Consider the following 23,037-nt stretch of genomic DNA (forward strand, 5'->3'; position numbering starts at 1 on the left):
TTTCTTTGAAAGAAGCCCCTTATGTCCATTCTTCTATATCAGTACATAACTGAAACCAATTTGGAGTGCTTTATTTAGCCGTGGAGGGAAACAACTGAAAATATGAAATAAACACACATGTAAGCTAAGACTCTCTAAAAAAACAGCCTTGTTGTTGTTCGGCTTTTCATTTCGCCATTTGTTGATTCACTCGAAGAGCAAGTAACGTAATATGGGTCAAGTGATCAGTTTGACATCAATCTTTCGTGATACACCGTCATATTTACATTATTTGTACAGTACGAATGATTTGCTTTGGTACCTGGTCAAACTTAAGCTTTCCTCTATCTGCCTGGCTGCGCTTCTCCAACACCAAACTCGCAGCTTCTCCCCCCTTGCTCACATGCGCTAGTGCGATGCTCAGTCGCTTAGTGCCTGAGCTTGGATCATACCAACATTAGGGGGAATTTACGCACAGTCGTAAATTCCCACAGTGTGCACTATGTGCTTCGAATATTGTGTGTAGTTTTTGTTTTATACAGTTGTCAGCCAGGCATCTAACTATGAAAAAAATTACACTCCAAAAGATCTCGGGCTTCTGAAAAAATGACCCGGGCTTAACCCCAGTAAGCCACCCCCCCACTCCGCCAATGGAGTTCACACTGTTGCAGTAGCTACCACGTGTAAAATTAGTGTAAACGTTTTCCTGCTAACTTATCAATTTTAGTAACTCACCGGAGTTTCCAAGAAACAAACATGCACTCCATCGGGTTGGTCGAGAGCAAAACACATAAAATGCTCTGAAAAGTACATAACTTTAAGTTAGAGATTGTTAAAAGTACATTTTAACACTTATTTTATATTGAAAGCTTTACTGTTTTGCTCTCAGTGTCTTGCTCCGTTTTGTCTAGCTTAATGCAGCAGCCTGCTCATGTTGCATTCACTGGGCTACGGAAACACAGTGTGTTCAAGGGGTGTCGGAAATAATAATATAAGGTGAAAAATATATATACTAGGAACCATGTCTATAGTGGTTACCTTTTTCTCTTTTATCAGGTGACTGCAGGTGTTGATGAACATGGAAAGGTATCACACTCAACACTTCACATTAGAATCACTGCTACACGAACAAATACTTAAAATATTTCATACATGCAGTAACTATACAACATCTATCTGGAAGATAATCATCTGTTCTTTCTTATGTTAACAATTTATTTTAACGCAGCACTGTTAACAAACACTAAACACTGTTATTACATTTCATTTAACACAAACACACTAAAGAAATCTGCAGCTGATAAATTGTTGTACTACAGCGACTCATAGAGATCCAGGCGACATGATAGTAACTGATCCATCTCATCTGAAAGGAGACAAAACTCTGAAAACTGCAAAGATGATACTTACACAGCCAGAAATGTAACAGTTTAAAACTAGACAGACTAAAGAGGACAGAAATCATTCAGTGTGAAGAGCTTCAGACTTTATTGGCTTGTTGTTATATATATATATATATATATATATATATATATATATATATATATATATATATATATGTGGCCCGGTCATGGGGAATGAGACAGGACACAGGAAATACTATTTTGTGGGCTTTTTTATTCTCCGACTGTACTCGGAGGAGCACAGTTTTAATTCTGTAGTTTTGAGTGAAACGGCAAAATTTAACTATTCCACTGGCTCAGCCTAAAACTGCCTTTCAGGGTCTGAGACAACAGTAACTATCATATGTACATGTTAAATTCAAACAGTATAGACAACAGTAGTGACCTGTCAAGAAACAAATACAACAAAAAAGAGAAAACAAAACAAATAAACACATTGTTTACATCCCACAACTTCACAGGTCAACTGGCAATAAAGTGCACTGTAAACTCTCTTTTAAACATACATTTCTATGGGAGAACATCATGAACTCACTTCGGTTTCTCCACACAGCTACTGTGCTAGGACAAGTACACACGCAGGAATCACACAGCAAGTGATCTCTCCTCTGAATCAAACAGAAACATACAGAGTTATGCAAAGTGAATAACAGTATAAACTTAACAACTTTGAAATCTGTTAGGACACTGTAACTACTCACGCCAACCCGCTCTTCAGTCCCTTTCACAGCACGTGACCATGAAACATGCACCCGTCGCGCGTTAAGAACTCTACAGAAATGGTCACAAACATGGAGTCATTGCTAAAGAAACGTAGCTAATTACAGTCTACTACAACACTGGTGACAATATTTTGCAGTATGCTACACTTTTTTAGCACCCTCTTTTTAAACCCTTTCCATATCTAGTATTAGTTCACTTGGCTACATTCTCCCCTGCTACGAGTCAACGTCCTCGGTGACCCCCTGCTCATTCACCATTCCCCTGAGTTTGGTGGTGTAGAGAACCATACCGGCTAACACCTGGGAGAGTACATCTGGACTGAAGGATACTGCATTGCATGCTGACCTAGGTAGATTAAATGGGTTTGTGTGGACCCCTGCAGTTTCTCTCCTACTCCTGCGTGTAGCAGGTGTGGGTGGACCTGCCTCCGCTTTCTCTCTTTTTCCTTTCCTAGGAGCTGGAACAGGTTTCGCCACCGGTTCTTCGCTGGAGAATCCAATGCTTCCTGGTCCAGGTGTAAGGTAAGCTGCTGGCTCCACCTCGAGGTCATCAGGGTTGTCACTGCTCTCCTGCCCTAGTAGAACCTCACCCACATTTTCAGTTCCATTCTCCAATTGGTCTCCAGGCTCGTCAAACGTCGGAACCAAGTTCCCAGGTTCCTGAGCCACTGGCAGCTCCATTGGGTACTGGACCTCCTCCATCAAGGCAAACTCTGGATGCTCAACCTCCGTATCAGACACTTGGTGCTCATCTGCAGAACTGACTTCCTGGTCACGTAGCCTTGGCTTGGGTGCAGGTATAGACCCCACGCATGGCCTCAAGTTAGATCTGTGGACTCTTTTCACCGGCCCTCCTTCCAGGGGCACTACTGTGTATGTTGTCCCTTGGATATCAACCACTTTATACACAGGGGCTGCCCAGGCATCTTGAATCTTATTCCTTCCTGGTGGTCGGTAACGGAGATACACAAACTGTCCGATGTCAACAGGTGGACAGAACACCTTTCCTTGCTGCTGAACCACTCTCTCTGCAGCCTTCCGTTCGGCAAATTCTCTGGCTCTGGCATGTGCATCCTGGAGACGCTCCTGATGCACTAATAACCAGTCCAGTTTGTCATCCTTTACTTCTTCCCGGCCCAACAATGCATCAATGGGTAGATGTGGGTGGACCCCAAACAGCAGGTAATGGGGAGAATACCCTGTGGTCGAGTGCGGCGTGACATTGTAAGCATACACCAGCTCTGACAGATGCTCGGGCCAGCGCCGCTTCTTCTCAGGGGGAAGCGTACGCAGGAGGTTGTGCAAAGTCCTGTTGAACCTCTCACAATGTGGGTTACCCTGAGGGTGGTGGGGTGTTGTACGAGTTTTCTTGACTCCATACAGTTTGCATAGCTCAGCAATCACTGCGCTTTCAAAATTCCTGCCCTGGTCTGAGTGTAGGCGCTCTGGTACCCCATATTCATGAACCACTCTTTCAGGATAATCTTAGCTGTGGTATCTGCTTTTTGATCTCGTGTGGCAAATGCCTGACTGAACTTGGTGAACACGTCAGTCATCACAAGAACGTTTTCACGACCATCTGTAGCCCGCTCTAGGGTGGTATAATCAACAGCAACAACTTCAAGTGGGCGGGTAGCCAAAAATGGAGCGTGGGGTGCCTGAACTTTGGGTTGAGGCATCTTTGTTAACACACACCTCTGACATTTCTTCACCCAGTGCTCAACATCTTCAAACATGCCCACCCAGAAACATCTTTGTTTCAACAATCCCAGTGTGCGTTCAATTCCCTGGTGTCCCATGTGATCATGCACACTCCTGAGCACTTTTTCTTTAAGGCAGGCAGGTAGTAGCAGCTGATGGCACTGTCCAAGGTGAGCATCCTCAATCACACGGTATAGCAGTCCATCCTTTTCTCTGATCCGAGGCCACTGCTTCAGTAGAGAACGTACCGGTTTAGACAGACCCCCTCTTTCTCTGTAGGTAGGTCTCTTCTGTCTGCTCCAAAACTCTCTCAAGACACCAATTGTCGGGTCTGACACTTGGAAGCGATAGAGTTCTGCATTGGAGTAACCAGGCATCGTTGGGGTGTTGCCCAGCACAGCCTCACTGACTGCTTCCTCATCTGGTTCGGAGGCCTGCAGCAGTCTGATCCTGCAAGCCTCAACTCCAGCCATGACAAGATCTGAGCCTAGACTTGTACCTGCCCTTAGCACATTACATATGGCTATAGAGCCATCATATTCTGCATCCTCACTGTCAGGTTCTGCCGTGTCAACTGTTGGTTGCCGAGAGAGGGCATCAGCGGCAGTGTTGCAGCGGCCAGGGCGATACTTGACATCAAAGTCAAACACAGACAGCTGAGCTACCCACCTCTGTTGAATGGCTCCTAGATTAGCAGTGGGCAGGTGACACAGGGGATTGTTATCCATTATGATTGTGAACTTGGACCCCAGCAGATAACTCCTAAATTTTTCTGTGACTGCCCACTTTAATGCTAGGAGTTCGAGCTTCATGCTGCTAAAGTTTTGATCATTCTTCTCAGCCCCTCTGAGCCTCCTACTAGCATAAGCTATGACTTTATTCCTTCCCCCCTGCTTTTGGGACAGAACAGCACCTAATCCAAGACTGCTAGCATCCGTTTCCAGCGTGAAAGGGAGATTGAAGTCAGCATAGCCTAGAACAGGGGCACTAGTCAACTTTTCCTTAAGCAACTCAAAAGCTTGTAAACATTGTGGTGTCCAGGCTGAAGCAAAAAGCTGTTTAGCCCTGACAGGACTTATCTCCTTAACACAGACGTTCACTACATCATGGAGTGGCCCCGCAGTTTGGGAAAAGCCCTCAATGAATCTCCTATAGTAGCTGCAAAATCCTAAAAAGGACCTTAGCTCTTTCACAGTACTAGGAATGGGCCATTTTGCCACAGCGCTTATCTTGTCAGGATCTGTGATTATTCCCTGAGCTGACACTTCATGACTGAGAAACTTGACCTTGGGCTGGAGGAAATGGCACTTTTCAACCTTAACCTTCAGCCCCGTATCCCTCAGTCTTTTCAAAACAGTCTCCAGTCTCACAATGTGATCCTGGAATGTTGATGAAAACACAAGCAGATCATCCAAGTAGATCAACACAATCTGAAAGACCAAATCACTCATTGTGGCCTGCATAAGACGTTGAAACATCGCGGGGGCATTACATAACCCAAAAGGCATCCTTAAGTATTCATACAGGCCAAATGGTGTGGTAAATGCTGTTTTGTCTCTGTCTTTCTCATGTACCGCTACCTGATGGTAGCCACTGGCAAGATCTACGGTTGAGAAGAACTCTGCACCACTCAAAGCATCCAGGCTCTCCTCAATGCGAGGGAGTGGAAAGGCATCACGCCTGGTCTTCGCATTTAGTCTGCGGTAGTCTACACACAGTCTAAGACTCCCATCTGACTTGCGTACCAGAACAACTGGTGAAGCATAGGAACTCGAACTCTCCTGAATCACCCCCTTTCTCAACAGTTCAGAAATGTGCTCCCTAACCTCTTTGTACTGATTTGGTGGGATGCGCCTGTATGGCTGAGAAACAGGGGCTTCATCTACAACAGGAATTTCATGCTTCACACGATCAGTGTACCCCAAATCCTCATCATGAAGTGCAAAAACATCCGCATACTTTTTCAAAAGAGTTCTGACCTCAACCTGTTGTCCTGGTGTGCCACCTATGTGTAATCTTCCCAATAAGTCCTGTACGCAGCTGTTGGCCCCCTGACAGTCCTTTTGGTTAAGCGTCACCTCCTCATGGTTGGCAGATATGCGCTCGAATCTCACCTCGCATGGGTCACCCTCAATGCAGCAGCCAGGACTAATAATGCCTAGTCTAGCCTTAGGTGGAAGCCAGACATCCTCTTGTGAGATGTTCATCACCTGTACTGGGAATACCAGGCTGTTAGTTGACACTAGAGTTGGGATCACCAATAAGCCACCTGGGAGCTGAACATTCCTTGGTTCAACCAATGCGCTACCAAACTGCTTGCCATGGCCCCTTGCATAGACAGTGGTCAGGGATGAGGCAGGCACCCGCACTTTGTGTTTGCTTGCAACACGGGCAGTAGACACCTTTTCCACAAGCTCAGCAGCTTGTACGCAGTGGCAGGCCTTCCTCCAGCTGGACTCCAGCTCTCCCCCTAGAGTGGTGTCAAACTCTGAGAGTACTAACTGTCTACATCGTTTTGCAATGTTCATCCCTATAATGCCATGGGGTGACGAATCCAACCATTTGGGATTGTCTCTTTCTGCTTTATCATCTTTGATTATAAGAAAACCACATTCAGGTATAGTGAGCCCCATGACCTGTACATCTAACTCCACATAGCGTAAATAGGGCAGCGGCAACTGGTTGGCTGCTGTGATTTTAAGCCACTTGGCAGTACAGTGCATATCTTCATCTTCTCCCTGGAGATGATTTCTGAAAAAGCTTTCTGTCAAAGTGCTTACATTACTTCCTGTATCAAGCAGACATCTAAGGGATACACCACCTATCTGGATATCTACTTCAGGGCACTGACCAACAGCATGTTCTAGAAAATGTTCCTTGGTTAGAGCTTCCTTTGAGCCTTCTGACTTGCCTCGCATTGCCCGGCTCATAGCAATGGAGGGTTCCCGTTTCCCGTTAGCGGTGAACTGGGCATGGTGGCAGACTGGCTCGTAGGTTGTCGGGGTGCATTACAGTGTCTGGCCATATGTCCCACCCCTTCACATCGGAGACAAATAGGCTGACCCTCTCTAGTGTACCTAGGCTTGGGCTTAGCTTTAACACCTCTACTGTCTTCAGAACTGGCAGTCTGTGTTGTGAGCTCCCTCACTGCATTAGTTAACTCCCCTATGGCTTTACCCTGTTGTGTGATTATTTTAACCATCTCTTGCAGAGCCATGGTAAAGTCTGTCTGTACATCACTGGTGGAGGTTGTCTTTTCACAGCTTTCATCTGGCCTGTCACTCACTATATTTCTATGTCTTGCTACATTAGTGCTGCGTGGACGATCTTCCATAGTCCACATGATTGCCTCCTCTCTAACATCAAAGAGACTACACTCAGGCTTGTCCCTAGTGAGCCTACGTAGTTCACGCCGAAGATTTGGGGCATGCACACCTTCAATGAATTGATCCCGAAGTGCCAGCTGTGTGTTGGGTACTACATTAGGGGACTGCTGTATTGCAGCATTGAGCAACTGAGAGAGTGCATGTGAATAATCTCGCAGGTCTTCCCCATCTAGTTGGCGGCGTGCATAGAAAGCATGCAAGAGCTGTGGTGTGGTGCGCTTCTCTCTAAATGCCTCCCTCAAATATGAAAAGAGATCACTCGGTTCCTTCACCTGGCCTGCCATACGTAACTTAACTTCCTCTAGGGCAGACCCTTTCAGCTGTGAGAGGATAAAGTCGGTTTGATCCTCTCCACGCAGACCCCTAGTTCTTATTGCTCTTTCCACCTCTTCTATGAATTCATCAACAGTGTAAGCATCTTTTGCTGGTTCCCCACTAAAAGGTACAATCACCTTTTCTCTTGGAATGTACACAACAGATCTGGTTGGAACATTACCCATGTTAGCAATACTAGACATAACAGCATCATGTTTCCTACTCAGTTCGTTAATCTTTGTTTGTAGCTGCACCAACGGGTTACCTGCATTGTCAAACAACGAGGCAGCTTGACTGTCTTCAGTGGGGATAGCTCTGGCCCCTGAAGGACCTTCCCCCTCGTCCTCTTGTGACATACTGCAATGTCTCTGAGTCTTTAGTGCAGCAGATTCCCACAGTCACTTGTAGATGAGATTCAACAGTCCAAAATCTGTGTCAGATGCCCTCCTCGTCCAATGGCTGAAGCAGGCTCCTGTTGTACCACTGCACAGAACCACCTCAGGATGTCCACACTGCGATTGCCGCCCTCTGGGAAGGACTGGGATCTTCTCAGCCACTACTGTTGTCTATAAAGCCCCACTCACTGTGTCTCTCTATACTGAAACTCAAAACTAACTTGAGAATCCCACTTCTGACACCAAACTATGTGGCCCGGTCATGGGGAATGAGACAGGACACAGGAAATACTATTTTGTGGGCTTTTTTATTCTCCGACTGTACTCGGAGGAGCACAGTTTTAATTCTGTAGTTTTGAGTGAAACGGCAAAATTTAACTATTCCACTGGCTCAGCCTAAAACTGCCTTTCAGGGTCTGAGACAACAGTAACTATCATATGTACATGTTAAATTCAAACAGTATAGACAACAGTAGTGACCTGTCAAGAAACAAATACAACAAAAAAGAGAAAACAAAACAAATAAACACATTGTTTACATCCCACAACTTCACAGGTCAACTGGCAATAAAGTGCACTGTAAACTCTCTTTTAAACATACATTTCTATGGGAGAACATCATGAACTCACTTCGGTTTCTCCACACAGCTACTGTGCTAGGACAAGTACACACGCAGGAATCACACAGCAAGTGATCTCCCCTCTGAATCAAACAGAAACATACAGAGTTATGCAAAGTGAATAACAGTATAAACTTAACAACTTTGAAATCTGTTAGGACACTGTAACTACTCACGCCAACCCGCTCTTCAGTCCCTTTCACAGCACGTGACCATGAAACATGCACCCGTCGCGCGTTAAGAACTCTACAGAAATGGTCACAAACATGGAGTCATTGCTAAAGAAACGTAGCTAATTACAGTCTACTACAACACTGGTGACAATATTTTGCAGTATGCTACACTTTTTTAGCACATTTACCTCTTGTGTAGCTAGCCACAGAATATTTTGCAGTCTCTAACTCTCCAGTGCTCCCGCTCACAGCGCTCAGTGTGTGAGCAAACTTGAGTGCATGCGTGCTCTGGCTTACAGTGTCTCTTAAAGGGACAGTATACCCCCAAAATGCGAGGTCTAGTCATCACCATGACAACTCTACAACAGACCTCTGGTAGACAGGCAATCAGTCAAAAACACAATCCCCTCTTTTTAAACCCTTTCCATATCTAGTATTAGTTCACTTGGCTACATATATATATGTGTGTGTGTGTGTGTATATATATATATATATATATATTAGGGGTGCAACGATACTCGTATCGATATTGAACTGTTCGATACAGTGCTTTCGGGGTTTTTTATAATTTTTTTTATCAACTTTTCTTTTGACGATGCTTTACCCGAGTCATTTAGACAGCTGTTAGCACATGATTCTCCTTATGGGGACCTGATATGTTTAATATGCTGCTGAGAATATAGCCCAGAAGAAGCGTATAGTATAGCTTTTATTTTGGAAAGAGCCATTTCTCTGTAATAAACTGTCTTTTCCAAAGATGAGTGATTTCTCGATCAGATAGATTTATTATTTTATCCCTTTGCTGTTTCAGCAACATTAAATTTAAAAACTGTACTTTTGAGTTAAAATATATATTTATAATTTTAATAAATGACAAATTAAAAAAGCATGAACATTTTTTTTTGTATCGGAAAAATATCGAACCGTGACACCAAAGTATCGAACCGAACCGTGAATTTTGTGTATCGTTGCACCCCTAATATATATATATATATATATATATTGGCCTACCTGCTGTTTTTCCTCATTCCCCAGACCAGACTCTCCCAAACCTCAGTCTGGACTCAGCTCTGTGACTATGAGGAAGAGAAGCAATTCACAAGAAGGCCGCCCTGTCTTTAAAAACAGGAAACTGTCTCCTGATGAGAAGTAAGAGTTAACAAAATGTTAAATGTTCCTTTCATGAGTAATCAATGAGAAGGTTTGGTTTACCGCATATGTAGCCCATATATTATTATTATTATTATTATTGTTGTTGTTGTTGTTGCTGTTGTTGTTGTTATTTGAATCCATGTGGTAATAAAAAGAATAAAACATGACTGAATAAACAGCCTAATGAGAGAAGTCATTCATTGTGAAGAGCTTCAACCTTTACAGTCTTACTGTAATGTTATTCTTGTGACTAGTTTGCACTTGTTGTATCTAATATCTATTAAATTTAATTTCTCTCTCTTATGTTTTTTTTTTTGCTCTGTTCACCAGGATCACTGAGGCACCAGATGCTCCTGAACCTGGACCCAGCTGTGTGTCTTTGAAGAGTGATCGGTCAAAGGGTCTCATCTTCCAATTTAAAGGCACAAAATCTGCTGCTGAGTAAGACAAATTTCAAATTTACCTTATAGCTGTGTAGTAAACCTAGCCTCAGCCCTGAGATTTAAGAGCTCCATGAGGAAGCTGACAGGCTGTCATAACAGCCCCTGCCTTCCCTGCACTGGGTGTCACACCGTTCATAATTGATGCCATATTCAACAGGAATGTAGTCAGCAGCTGGTCAGTTTGACCAGTAGTTGCCCTTGCCCTGGTTAATAACAGTCTGATACTGTAGATGTCAGTTTTGCTTGGGAGGGTGAAGTGACCAAAAAACATTAAGAAAAGCAGGTAGTAGATAAGCATTTTTGGACTCTTTGGCTGCTTTGACTGCTGCACACCATTGGCTTAATGGGCTACTCGATATGTAGTTGGATGTTGAGCTCAGATATTTGACTCTTGGACAAAGGTGGACAAACATTGGACATTTTGTTCATTCATGGAACCAGTAAGTTTTTTCTTTCAAGGCCAACTGCTTTGGTATTACTTACTGTTGACTCATCCAGCATGAAAGTCCAAAATAAATTAGTTAAAATTACTTTGGAAACTGTTTTTTTTTTATTTTTAATTTACTCCTCAAGAGTAATTTACAGTCTTTCATTAATCTTTCCTTATATTTAATAATACTGCTGTGGTCAGTGTAATGAAGTTAAAGGAATCGATCTAAATCAATTTAGTAATAAAATATTTGAAGAAAAATCATCTTGTATTTTTGTACAAAATGGTTACAGTTTCTTCGTGATGTCTCCACAGAGCTGATCAGGAGAGTTCAGATGTTTCAAGTCTTCAGCATCAAACTGATCTGGACTCAGTATTTAAGGTTTGTACATGTACACCAAACTCTGTAATTATTTTAAATTTGCACTTTTTAGAGTATCAAAAATATTTAATTGTCTGCCAGCAAAAGCAGTTATTTCCTGTTTCACTATATTCTTTATTTATAAAGAACTTTTCAAATCAAAGCTTTAAAGTGCTCATGAGTTCAGATTGTATCGTTTATTTTCCAGATGCTGGAGGAAAACATTATCACTTTTGTGAAGAACGAACTAAAGAAGATGCAGAATGATCTGAATCCAGATTATTCAGAGTGTCAGAGGGATGAAGAGGAGGTGTTGGACAGTGAGGAAGAGAAGCAGAGAAGGAGCAGCAGAGAGGCATTTCTGAAACTTGCAGTTAACTTCTTGAGAATAATGAAACAGGAGGAGCTGGCTGACTGTCTGCAGAGCAGTGAGAGGATTTCTCTTCATAAATTCATTCTTTACAGGAATGAAACTGTCACATTTTCTATAATCATAACACTCATGTTTCTGGTGCTTTCCTGTAGAAAATCCTGATCCACTTTGTGAGAATACTTTTAAATGTAACCTAAAGAAGAAGTTCCAGTGTGTCTTTGAGGGGACTGCTAAACCAGGACCCCGAATCACTCTAAATGAGATCTACACAGAGCTCTGCATCACAGAGGGAGAGACCGGAGAGGTCAACACTGAACATGAGGTCAGGCAGATTGAAATGTTCTCCTGGAAACGAAACAGACAAGAAACAACAATCAGGTGTGAAGACATCTTTAAAGCTTCGACTGAAAGAGACAAACCAATCAGAACAGTTCTGACCAAAGGAGTGGCTGGCATCGGGAAAACATTCCTGACACAAAAGTTCACTTTGGACTGGGCTGAAGACAAGACCAACCAGGACATCCAGTTCATTTTTCCATTCACATTCAGAGAGCTGAATTTACTGAGGGATAAAAAGTTCAGCTTAGTGGGACTTATTCATCACTTCTTTACTGAAATCAAAGAAGCAGGAATCTGTAACTTTAAAAAGTTCAAAGTTGTGTTCATCTTTGATGGTCTGGATGAGTGTCGACTTTCTCTGAACTTCCACATCACTGAGATCCTCACTGATGTTACAGAGTCCACATCAGTGGATGTGCTGCTGACAAACCTCATCAGGGGACAGTTGCTTCCTTCTGCTCACATCTGGATAACCACACGACCTGCAGCAGCCAATCAGATCCCTGCTGAGTATATAGACATGGTTACAGAGGTCAGAGGGTTCACTGACCCAAAGAAGGAAGAGTACTTCAGGAAGAGACTCAGAGACAAGGAAGAGGCCAACACCATAATCTCTCATATCAAGACATCACGAAGCCTCCACATCATGTGTCACATCCCAATCTTCTGCTGGATCACTGCTACAGTTCTAGAGAGCGTGTTAAAAACCAAACAGGCTGGAGGAAAGCTGCCCAAGACACTGACTGAGATGTACATTCACTTCCTGGTGGTTCAGACCAAACTGAAGAACATCAAGCATGATGGAAGAGCTGAGACAGATCCTCTCTGGAGTCCAGAGAACAGGGAGATGATTGAAGCACTGGGGAAACTGGCGTTTCAGCAGCTGCAGAAGGGAAACCTGATCTTCTATGAATCAGACCTGACAGAGTGTGGCATTAATGTCAGAGAAGCCTCAGTGTACTCAGGAGTGTTAACACAGATTTTTAAAGAGGAGAAAGGGCTGTACCAAGATAGGGTGTTCTGCTTCATTCATCTGAGCATTCAGGAGTTTTTAGCTGCGCTTCATGCCCATCTGACATTCACCAACTCTAATGTCAACCTGCTGGAAGAGGAACAAACAGTCTCAGTGCATGTTTCTGAAAGCCACTTCTACCAGAGTGCAGTGAACAAGGCCTTACAGAGTCCAAATGGACACTTGGATTTGTTTCTTCGCTTCCTCCTTGGTCTTTCAATGCCATCCAACCAGGAACTCCTACAAGGCCTACTGACACCGACAGGAAGCAGTTCACAAACAAATCAGGAAATAATCCAGTACACCAAGAATCAAATCAACCAGAATCCCTCTCCAGAGAAAAGCATCAATCTCTTCCACTGTTTAAATGAATTGAATGATGACTCTATAGTGAAGGAGATCCAACGTCGCCTTAATTCAGGAAACCTTTTTATGGTTAATCTTTCCCATGCTCAGTGGTCAGCTCTGGTCTTCATCTTACTGTCATCAGAAAAAAATCTCAATTTTATTGACCTGAAAACATACTCAGCTTCGGCAGAAGCTCTTCTGGGACTGCTGCCAGTGGTCAAAATCTGCAAAAAAGCTCTGTGAGTATGCAACCACCACTAAGCAAGTTAGTGGGAGTTTTCAATCAGTGCTACTTTCAAGACTTTAGTCAGCTTAAATATTAAAAGAATGTCTTCTATTCTTTCATTAATACATTTCCAGGCTGAGTGGCTGTAACCTCACACAGACAAGTTGTGAAGCTCTGTCCTCAGTTCTCAGTGCTACGTCCTCTAGACTGATAGAGCTGGACATGAGTAACAACAATTTGCAGGATTCAGGAGTGAAGCTACTGTGTGCAGGACTCGGGAGTCCACAATGTGCACTTCAAATTCTCAGGTGAAATCAGAAACAACAAATTACAGTCAAATAGATTTTTAAAATAGTAGTTTTCTCTGCCAGTGTGACATGTGCTGTTTTGTGTTTGCAGGCTGTCAGGCTGTCGGATCACAGAGGAGGGCTGTGAGTCACTGGTTTCGGCTCTGAAGTCAAATCCCTCACATCTGAGAGAGCTGGACCTGAGCTACAATCATCCAGGAGACTCAGGAATAAAGCTGCTGTCTCCTCTACGGGAGGATCCCCGCTGGAGACTGGAAACCCTTAGGTAAAGAGTCAAGTTTGTGCAGGAAAAATACCATAATAATGAAAATACATTTTGCTTTTGTGAAGGAAAAAAAGTTGAAAACGTCTGGTTTTTCAAGCTAAAAGCATTTGTGCTTTTCTTTGTCTTTACTAATTTCAGAATGGATCCTCATGGAGACCAGTGGATGAAAACGGGTCTAAAGAAATGTGTGTGTTTTATGTTAGTTCCTACTGTCATGTAAGTCAAAGGAGCTTGCAAAGCGTCTGGACTTCTTTAAGTTACTTGAAGACGTTTCACCTCTCATCCGAGAAGCTTCTTCAGTTCTAAGGTCAAATGGTGGAGAGTCCCAGATATAAACCTAGTGGGAGTATCCCCCCACTGAGGGACAAAAGGACCCCCTGATGATCCTCTAATCGCCTGAGCCAAGGTGTGTCATTTCACAATGAACTCACCCGAAACTCTGGCTGATTGGGACCCACACCCAGTTCCACACCTTGACTCAGGCGATTAGAGGATCATCAGGGGGTCCTTTTGTCCCTCTGTGGGGGGATACTCCCACTAGGTTTATATCTGGGACTCTCCACCATTTGACCTTAGAACTGAAGAAGCTTCTCGGATGAGAGGTGAAACGTCTTCAAGTAACTTAAAGAAGTCCAGACGCTTTTCTTTGCAAGCTCCTTTGACTACGATGACCTGGATGACTGAGAACCTTCACAGACATATTTCCATACATTTTGGGAGGAACACCCTTCAACTGGTGCGGGAGTATGAAAGGGAATCAAGGAAACTAGCGGATTATAGGAACCATCTCCGTTTCAACCTAAGATGTAGACAAACCAGAGTTGTTCCTAAGAGCCTGCGCCTTGGATCCACTGTCAGGGGATGCAGAGCAGACTTGATTCTACAGAGAGCACAAAATCACCTTTTAAGTGAAAGGATAAGACAGGTCCATTTCACTATAGATGCCCTCCAGATCAAGATCAGCCAGACTCTGCAGGAACTGGAAACACTTCTACCCTCTCCAATCTTAGAAGAGGTTTAAAAGTTTGTGGACAAGGCTCAGTTGGCCCAACACTCTAAAGGAAAAGAAAGACAACGCAGGAAATTTCACACCTTGCTTTCAAAAACACACACTCCTCATTCTGAACCTACACAACCCATAGAAGAAAACACACCTGAAGACAGTCAGGAGAAATGGGTAAAGAACTTTTCAGACAGGAATCTCACTGAACCTGAAAAGAGAGTATTAGCCAAAGGACTCAATTTTGCCATTTCTCCACAACAGTTGCCCATAGTGGACCTCATCACAGCCACAGAATCTGCCATACGGATTAATAAATTATCACAGACAGAAGCAGAGCAAATCAGGATGAAAGTCTCAGCCACCCTCTCCAGTGCCAAAGTCCCTCCGTCCAACCTCACAATACAGGAAAAGAAGGCCGTTGCTTCCCTGAGCAAAGACCACAACATCACTGTTTTACCAGCTGATAAGGGAAGATGCACCGCGGTCCTAAACACTACAGATTACCATACAAAGATCACTACTCTCCTCAGTGACAACAATACCTACGAAGCCTTAAAGCGAGACCCCACAAGCAGCTACAAAAAGAAAGTTATAGCTTGCCTTCAAGACTTGGAAAAGGACAAAATCATTGACCGCCTTACTTATCACCGCCTTTACCCAGGGGATGCCATACCCTGCATTTACGGACTTCCTAAAATCCACAAGGAAGCTGTCCTGCTCAGACCCATAGTCAGTAGCATAAACTCAGCCACTTATAACACTGCAAAACACCTTGCTACCATCCTTGCTCCTCTCGTGGGGAACACCCCACACCACATCAAGAACTCCACCGACTTCACTGACAAGGTCCAGAAACTTACCCTGGATCCAGATGAAACCATGGTGTCCTTTGATGTAGTCTCTCTCTTCACGTGCATACCCACCACGGAGGCAGTGGAGACTGTCAGAAAATGACTACAAGAAGACAGCTCCTTGGAGGACAGGACCAACTTCACACCCGATCAGATTTGCACACTGTTAGACCTCTGCCTCACCACTACATATTTCAAATACAACGAAGGCTATTACAGACAAAAACATGGTTGTGCCATGGGCTCCCCCGTGTCACCTATTGTAGCCAACCTTTACATGGAGGAAGTGGAAAGGAAGGCTCTTGGCTCTTTCAAAGGAAGAGTACCCAGCCACTGGTACAGATATGTAGGCGACACCTGGGTCAAAATCAAGACACAAGAAGTGGAATCCTTCACTGCGCACATTAACGCTGTGGATAAAAACATCAAGTTCACCAGGGAAGACACAAAGGATGACTGTTTGCCTTTCCTGGACTGTGCTGTGCACATTGAAGAGAATGGCAAATCGAAGTTTACCGGAAGCCCACACACACGGACCAGTACCTCCTGTTTGACTCCCATCACCCTCTGGAACACAAACTTGGAGTAATTAGGACCCTACACCACCGGGCAGAACATGTTCCCTCTAAGCCTGAAGGGAAAAAGAAGGAACACACGCATGTAAAGGAAGCACTTAAAACGTGCGGCTATCCTAAATGGGCATTCTTAAAGTCAGCAAAGAGGCACAGAAAAGAAGATCAGACACCAGCGAGGGAGGATAAGAAGGACAGACGCAACAACATTGTCATCCCCTATGTAGCCGGTGTATCAGAGAAACTCAGGAGGGTTTTCTCCAAGCATGACATCCCGGTGTACTTCAGACCCAGCAACACGCTCAGACAAAAACTGGTTCACCCGAAAGACAAAACGCCAAAACACAGACTTAACAATGTGGTGTATGCCGTACAGTGCAGCGAGGAATGCCCAGACCTCTACATTGGAGAGACCAAACAGCCACTTCAGAAGCGCATGGCACAACACAGAAGAGCCACCTTCACAGGACAAGACTCAGCTGTCCATCTGCATCTTAAGGATAAAGGACACTCTTTCGAGGATGCCAATGTTCACATTTTGGACAGAGAGGACAGATGGTTTGAAAGAGGAGTGAAAGAAGCCATCTATGTCCACTGTGAGGCGGACCACAAAGGCGGTGGTTTATGACACCAACTCTCTGCCATCTATAATCCAGTTTTGAGATCCCTTCCCAGACGCCTTAATGCCCACTCACATCCTGGACCATCTGACCTCAGGAATTCGCATGATAAGGTGGGGCCAGGTTTCACAATGAACTCACCTGAAACTCTGGCTGATTGGGACCCACACCCAGTTCCACACCTTGGCTCAGGCGATTAGAGGATCATCAGGGGGTCCTTTTGTCCCTCTGTGGGGGGATACTCCCACTAGGTTTATATCTTGACCTTAGAACTGAAGAAGCTTCTCAGATGAGAGGTGAAACGTCTTCAAGTAACTTAAAGAAGTCCAGACGCTTTTCTTTGCAAGCTCCTTTGACTACGATGACCTGGATGACTGAGAACCTTCACAGACATACTGTCATGTAACAAATCCCGTTATATTTAAATTCCAATTTGCTCCCCTCCAGCTTATACATTACATGCATCTCGTTCCTTTGTGTCCTGGAAGGTAGAGTTATTGTGCTAACACAATAAAAAAACAAACAAACATAATACTACGACAATAAAAGTACAGCAACATATTAAATATCCACTTTCACATGGCTGTAGCACATCACCCATGAATCAGAAAGTTGGTGGTTTGATCTCTGGCTACTACAATCTGCGTGTCAAAGTATTCTTAGGGATAATACTGAACCACAAGTTGCTCTGTGATGCGTCCATCTGAGTGTGACTGTGTGCAAACATTAGGAAAAAAACACACCTAGGCATAGAAAAATGTGCTTTATGAACGTGCATAACGGGAATGAGGCATGTTATAAAATGTTTTGAGTTCTCAAAAGAGCAGAAAAGTGGTATTGATGACCCAGCTTGCAACAAAGATACTGTTTGCCCAGTGAGGGGCAGTTCTTGAGTATTTAGAGGTTTTTTGGGGAGACCAACAAAAATTGTGCAGAACATAAGATGAAGGATATTACAGTTCAATTGATTTTCATGTTTACACCACCTAAAAGGAAATTTGGACCACAAATTTCTAACATGAGAGAAGAAAAAAGTGAAAAGTGCTTATAAAATCACAAGTTATAGCTATTATAGCAATTAAAAAATCATATATGCCAGGTATAAGAGAGCACAATGTGATCCCATGTGTTATGAAAGTTTCATAGTGTATCCTTTGATGTTGATTCAGTAGTGTTCAGGTGTGTAGTTTTATATCTTCATATTTTGTTTGTTCTAGGCTACTTTTCAGTTACGTACTGTAGACATTTGTTCATGTCCAGTTAATTCTGCAGTACATTACATTCCACAATGTGTGTTGACAACAGGCCATTTGCTGTCCTAGTTTGATCTGAGGTTTCATTGTTTATTGCATTAGTAACAGTGTTTGTCTTGTTCTTTTAGATTTCTGTGGGCTGACAGTGGATCTGAACACAGTCCACCGCAATCTTAAACTATCTGACAACAACAGGAAGGTAGTGCACATGAAAGAGGACCAGCTCTATCCTGATCATCCTGACAGATTTGATAGTCCTCAGCTGATGTGTACTAACAGTCTGACTGGTCGTTCTTACTGGGAAGTTGAACACAGTGGAGAGGTTCTTATTGCCGTGACTTACAAAGAAATAAAAAGGAAAGGAAACGGTGATGACAACAGGTTTGGAAGGACTGATGAATCCTGGTCTCTGTACTGTGATGATACAGATTATTTTGCAATGCACAATTACACATCAACAGCCATCAGTGTTCCCTGCTCATCTGCCCCTCACAAGGTTGCAGTATATGTGGACTGTGATGTTGGCACTGTGTCCTTCTACAAGGTCTTTCCAGATATGCTGTACCACCTCCACACTTTCAACACCACATTCACTGAAGCCATTTACCCTGGGTTTAGAGTTAGGTTTCTTGACTCCCATATCTACATCTGGCCTGACTCAGAAAACTGAACCTCTGCTGCTACTGTAGAGAGAATTCTGATATCGGTAAAGCAGCTTTTTTTATTTCGTCTTGATGCATGCTCAAATATCCAGGTAAGTAAATTTCCAAAAGTTGATTTTGTTCATCTGGATGTAGCGTTTCAGTGGGAGAAACATTTTGTCACTCATTCAAGTGACTTTTTCAGTCTCAGCTGACTGCAGGTTTCCCCAGTCTTATAAACAGTACAGATATATATATATATATATATATATATACATATATATATATTATTGACAAGTAAATAAACACTCGCTGGCACCCAAAATGCCACTGGTTGTTCTTCTGGCCATTGCAAACCTGCTGTTTTTTTTAATTGCAATTGATATTATTGGTATATATATTGGTATATGTTTTTTACCTGAAAGTGTATGTATGGTATATGTCGACTCTAATTTATCAACTTCCCTGGAAATAAAACATGTTTTCTTTTCCATAGTGTCAGATGTGTTGTAAAGACAGGTTGTGAACCTATGTTTGTCACATTTAAATCCAAGTTTTCCTGGCACAAGGCTTAGGCATCAGAGGCACACGTCTCTCATATACTGTAGATACTGATAAACAGCCATTTAAAATTGCATAAAAAATTGAAAAAAAAAACCCTTTAATTACCAAGAGGATATAAAGATTTTCAGTTATGATGTATAATTAAACAGTTTCCCAGTTTTTGTCAGTGGCTAATTGGGAAAGTCTGGCATGTTAACCACCTTAATACGACTCTGTAGGTCAGAATGCAACAGTGGGTCAGTGCGTTCAGTGTCCTCTCAGTCCAACATAAACGGTTAAAAAAGAAATAAACTACTATGTGTATTTGCACACTAGCTTAATATAATATTTAGCTCCACAAAGCACCTTTTTTAGATTTAATCTTTAAATTTAAATGTAAAAACTTTGGAATTATTTCTATAAATATGGTTAACAGTGACTTTTAAATCCTGTTTAAGAGCCTTTTTTTGTATTAGGTTTTATTTGTCAGGACCAAATAGTGAAAGACCAGTCACCTTCCACTTCCACAGTTTGTAACTAATCTGAGAAAAAGGCAGATCAATGTTAGGTCACATGTTAAGCCCACACAGCAGTAAATACGGAACAAAAATTGTCACGATAAAACAAATGTCCTTTTCATCCACACAAACAGTGAAGTGTAGAAATGTTGATCACACAGATGATTATCTTAAATAAACAACTCAGAAAGGCCTGTCATACTGGGTTCTGAGCATGCTGCTGTCCCGATTCGTGATGTTGAGAACCAAAACAAAATACCAGAGGCCCAGGAGGATGCAATCAAACAGATGAGTTTATTGAACACACACGCGTGGGAAGATGCACACTGCAAAACATCAGATGTAGATCTCCGCCCAAAAATACACTTCAGATTGCTGTTATAACGTCAGGGTTGGTTAACGCCCCTTCTCGCATTGTACAAGAATATAAATTGTATTTTAAGAACATCATTTGCATGTTTTATAGACAATGAGCAATCTTAAAAGATAAATGTAGACACGGAAGTTCCCCTCTCTAGCATCTTCTCCAAATATGGCGATGGATTCAGGCTCTGACGTTTCCCATGGACTTGTCCTCATCTTTGGCCCATTTTCTGTCACCTGTTACTAAGCAAACTCAGATGCAACAATAAGCCGGATACATTCAGGCCTTCACTCAAGCCTGTTTCTAGATTATATGGATTATATGTGTTTTGTAGGCGTGTATGCAGTTTTAACCTTCTATAGCTCCGAGTCACTTACACAATAGATTGTCCGGACATCGCGCCAAACAAAGCTTACAACCTCCAATTAATTGACCGAGCTCCAACTCTTTAATAAGCACAAAATGCAATGTGTATAAAATGGTCTTAGCTGTACCTGTAATAAAAAGGTTAATGTAATACCAACAGCTTCAATAAATGTTTTATTGAAATGATGATTAATTTGATTAATGCAATGATAATAATGATGAGTATGAGTAGCAGTAAAATATTTCCCTTATTCCACACTGCTATCATGTGTACATTGGATGCTGCTGTCAGTTGTTTATTGTGTAGATCCTGAAGGAACTAAAAGTTTACTGACATTTCCATTAATGCACGACAAAATGAGAGGGAACACGGATGTGTGCAGAGCGCTGGTTGGAAGTGACCTTGAAGTGATAGTTTCTGGTTTGCAGGAATCTTCATTATCTCAACGTCCTCTCTGACTCATCTGATGTCACTGTCACTGTCACACTCGCTGCAGAGGTGAGAAAGGAAAGAAGAGCTCCAGTTAACAAAAACTCCTCTTTGTGATTGTTTTGTTCACATTAGGTTACCTTTCTAATATTTTAAATGTAGAAACTCATCACAGATCCAGAAAAACATGAATATCTTCACCCTGTGTGAGCTCACAGTTTTCCTCCTGAAGTCTAAATGTTTATGTCAGGGTTCCTGGGTCGTTGACCCAGTATTTTCATTTCATGGTCACTGTTTATCCTCTGTACGTTCCACTTCATGTTTTGTGTTAGCGTTACTCTGTGTGCATTATGTTCTAGTTCTTATTCCATGCATCGTTAGTTCAATTGTGTTCAGCTGCTCACTCACCTGTCACCTATCAGTCATTGTTCAGCCAGCGTATTTAAGTCCTCAGTTCTCTCCTGGTCGGCGTTGCATCATTGATGTTGTCACTGCTATCTATGCCCCATGTTTGCCTTCCAAGTTCAGATCAGTCAGCCATTCATTCAGTTAGTCAGTCAGTCAGCTATCTCCTGTTTTTGTCATTCGTCCCTCACAATAAACACCCTGAATCTTCACCGTGAGTCCTGCGTTTGAGTCCTCTTCTCCACATCCACTCAGCAACCCCTGACAGTGTACTTCAGAATTATTTCGGGGAGGGGGGGGATTTCTAATGTTGAATATTTGTATACAGCTCTCAGTTAACTGTCGATGTATTTGAGCTGCAGATTATTTAAGCAGCTTCTGGTTCCATCAACACTTCATTAGTCTGTGTTTACCTAAATGCACCTTCTAAAACTAAATAACTGCTGAAGACTCTCATGTTGACACAACCTAAACTGCAGCTTGTTTACTGATGATTTATGGACTCAAGTAAACAATACAGTGTTTCCTTCAGAGTTAGCAACCACAGATTTTATTCAAACAAATGTTGATGGAAAAATGTAGTAAAACATTTGATGATCCTGACTGTGAGCATGTTATTCAGGCAGTGAGAAGCTGCAGATTATTCACAGCTGATGAAAACCAATTTTACTGCAGCATTTGAAACATTACAGAACAACGACACTCTGATAGTCCCTGGACAAAGGTATAAACACACTGACAATGAAAGCAACAGCAGAAATGACGTGAGCCCAGAGAGAGATGGAGATAAGACTGCCAGACACGCAGCGTAAAAACGAACATCACTCAGACTGCAGGTGCAGTAACAGCAGAGAGTCGTCTGCAGCGCTGAAACTCACCCAGAAAAACAAACAGGTATTTTGTTTCAATAATGTTTCACTGTTTTTCTGATTTTATAGCTACTTTAACCCTGTTTAACCTGGTGAACATTTATAAATGCATAAAAATAAGATGTGGTTCAAAAACGCAAAGTATTTTTTGAACCACATATTTGATCTATCTATCTATCTATTAGGGGTGCAACAACACACAAAATTCACGGTTCGGTTCGGTTCGATACTTTGGTGTCGCGGTTAGATATTTTTTCGATACAAAAAAAAAATGTTCATGCCTTTTTAATTTGTTATTTATTAAAATTATAAATATAATATAAACTCAAAATTACAGTTTTTAAATTTAATGTTGCTGAAACAACAAAGTAATAAAAAAAGAAACCTATCTGATCGAGAAATTACTCATCTTTGGAAAAGAGAGTTTATTACAGAGAAATGGCTCTTTCCAAAATAAAAGCTATACTATACGCTTCTTCTGGGCTATATTCTCAGCAGCATATTAAACATATCAGGTGTCCATAAGGAGAATCGTGTGCTAACGTTTGTCTAAATGACTCGGGTAAAGTTTGTAGCATGCGTGCTTGTTGTTTTTGTCTCCTTCCGCTTGTCTTTGCACTAGGAGGATGTCGGGGTAAATGTGCAGTCATA

At 42.5% G+C, this 23,037-nt stretch overlaps 2 protein-coding genes across 4 annotated transcripts; one reads left to right on the plus strand and one right to left on the minus strand.

Annotated features, from left to right (window-relative positions):
* The first annotated feature begins 814 nt into the window (after nucleotides 1–814).
* LOC146522666 (protein NLRC3-like) lies at nucleotides 815–21,333 on the plus strand. The gene is made up of 10 exons (XM_085153488.1): nucleotides 815–1,065; nucleotides 9,730–9,843; nucleotides 10,177–10,287; nucleotides 11,035–11,101; nucleotides 11,289–11,508; nucleotides 11,606–13,391; nucleotides 13,513–13,686; nucleotides 13,778–13,951; nucleotides 14,090–14,136; nucleotides 18,379–21,333. The coding sequence occupies exons 1-10, from the start codon at nucleotides 1,052–1,054 to the stop codon at nucleotides 18,918–18,920; spliced, it is 3,249 nt and encodes a 1,082-aa protein (XP_085009614.1). The 5' UTR covers nucleotides 815–1,051; the 3' UTR covers nucleotides 18,921–21,333.
* Nucleotides 5,931–8,952, minus strand: LOC146522667 (uncharacterized). Of its 3 annotated transcripts, XM_085153559.1 has the most exons (3): nucleotides 8,698–8,952; nucleotides 8,532–8,604; nucleotides 5,931–8,381 (listed from the first exon to the last, which is right to left on the minus strand). In XM_085153559.1, exon 3 carries the CDS (start codon nucleotides 7,860–7,862, stop codon nucleotides 6,732–6,734), a length of 1,131 nt encoding a protein of 376 aa, XP_085009685.1. In that variant the 5' UTR covers nucleotides 7,863–8,381; nucleotides 8,532–8,604; nucleotides 8,698–8,952; the 3' UTR covers nucleotides 5,931–6,731. The 3 variants fall into 3 exon arrangements, with proteins under 3 accessions (XP_085009685.1, XP_085009683.1, XP_085009682.1); XM_085153557.1 differs by having other exon boundaries at nucleotides 5,931–8,604; XM_085153556.1 differs by having other exon boundaries at nucleotides 8,532–8,952.
* Nucleotides 21,334–23,037: the final 1,704 nt, after the last annotated feature.

Source organism: Neolamprologus multifasciatus, chromosome 3, assembly GCF_963576455.1.
Source record: "Neolamprologus multifasciatus chromosome 3, fNeoMul1.2, whole genome shotgun sequence".
Classification (NCBI taxonomy): Eukaryota; Metazoa; Chordata; class Actinopteri; order Cichliformes; family Cichlidae; genus Neolamprologus; species Neolamprologus multifasciatus.

Coding starts and splice junctions, on each gene's coding strand:
- LOC146522667 (XM_085153559.1), bottom strand. CDS start 7,862: ATGTCACAAGAGGACGAGGGGGAAGGTCCTTCAGGGGCCAGAGCTATC.
- LOC146522666 (XM_085153488.1), top strand. Junction 10,288..11,034: donor GGCACAAAATCTGCTGCTGA/GTAAGACAAATT, acceptor ATGTCTCCACAG/AGCTGATCAGGAGAGTTCAG. Junction 13,392..13,512: donor AAAATCTGCAAAAAAGCTCT/GTGAGTATGCAA, acceptor ATACATTTCCAG/GCTGAGTGGCTGTAACCTCA.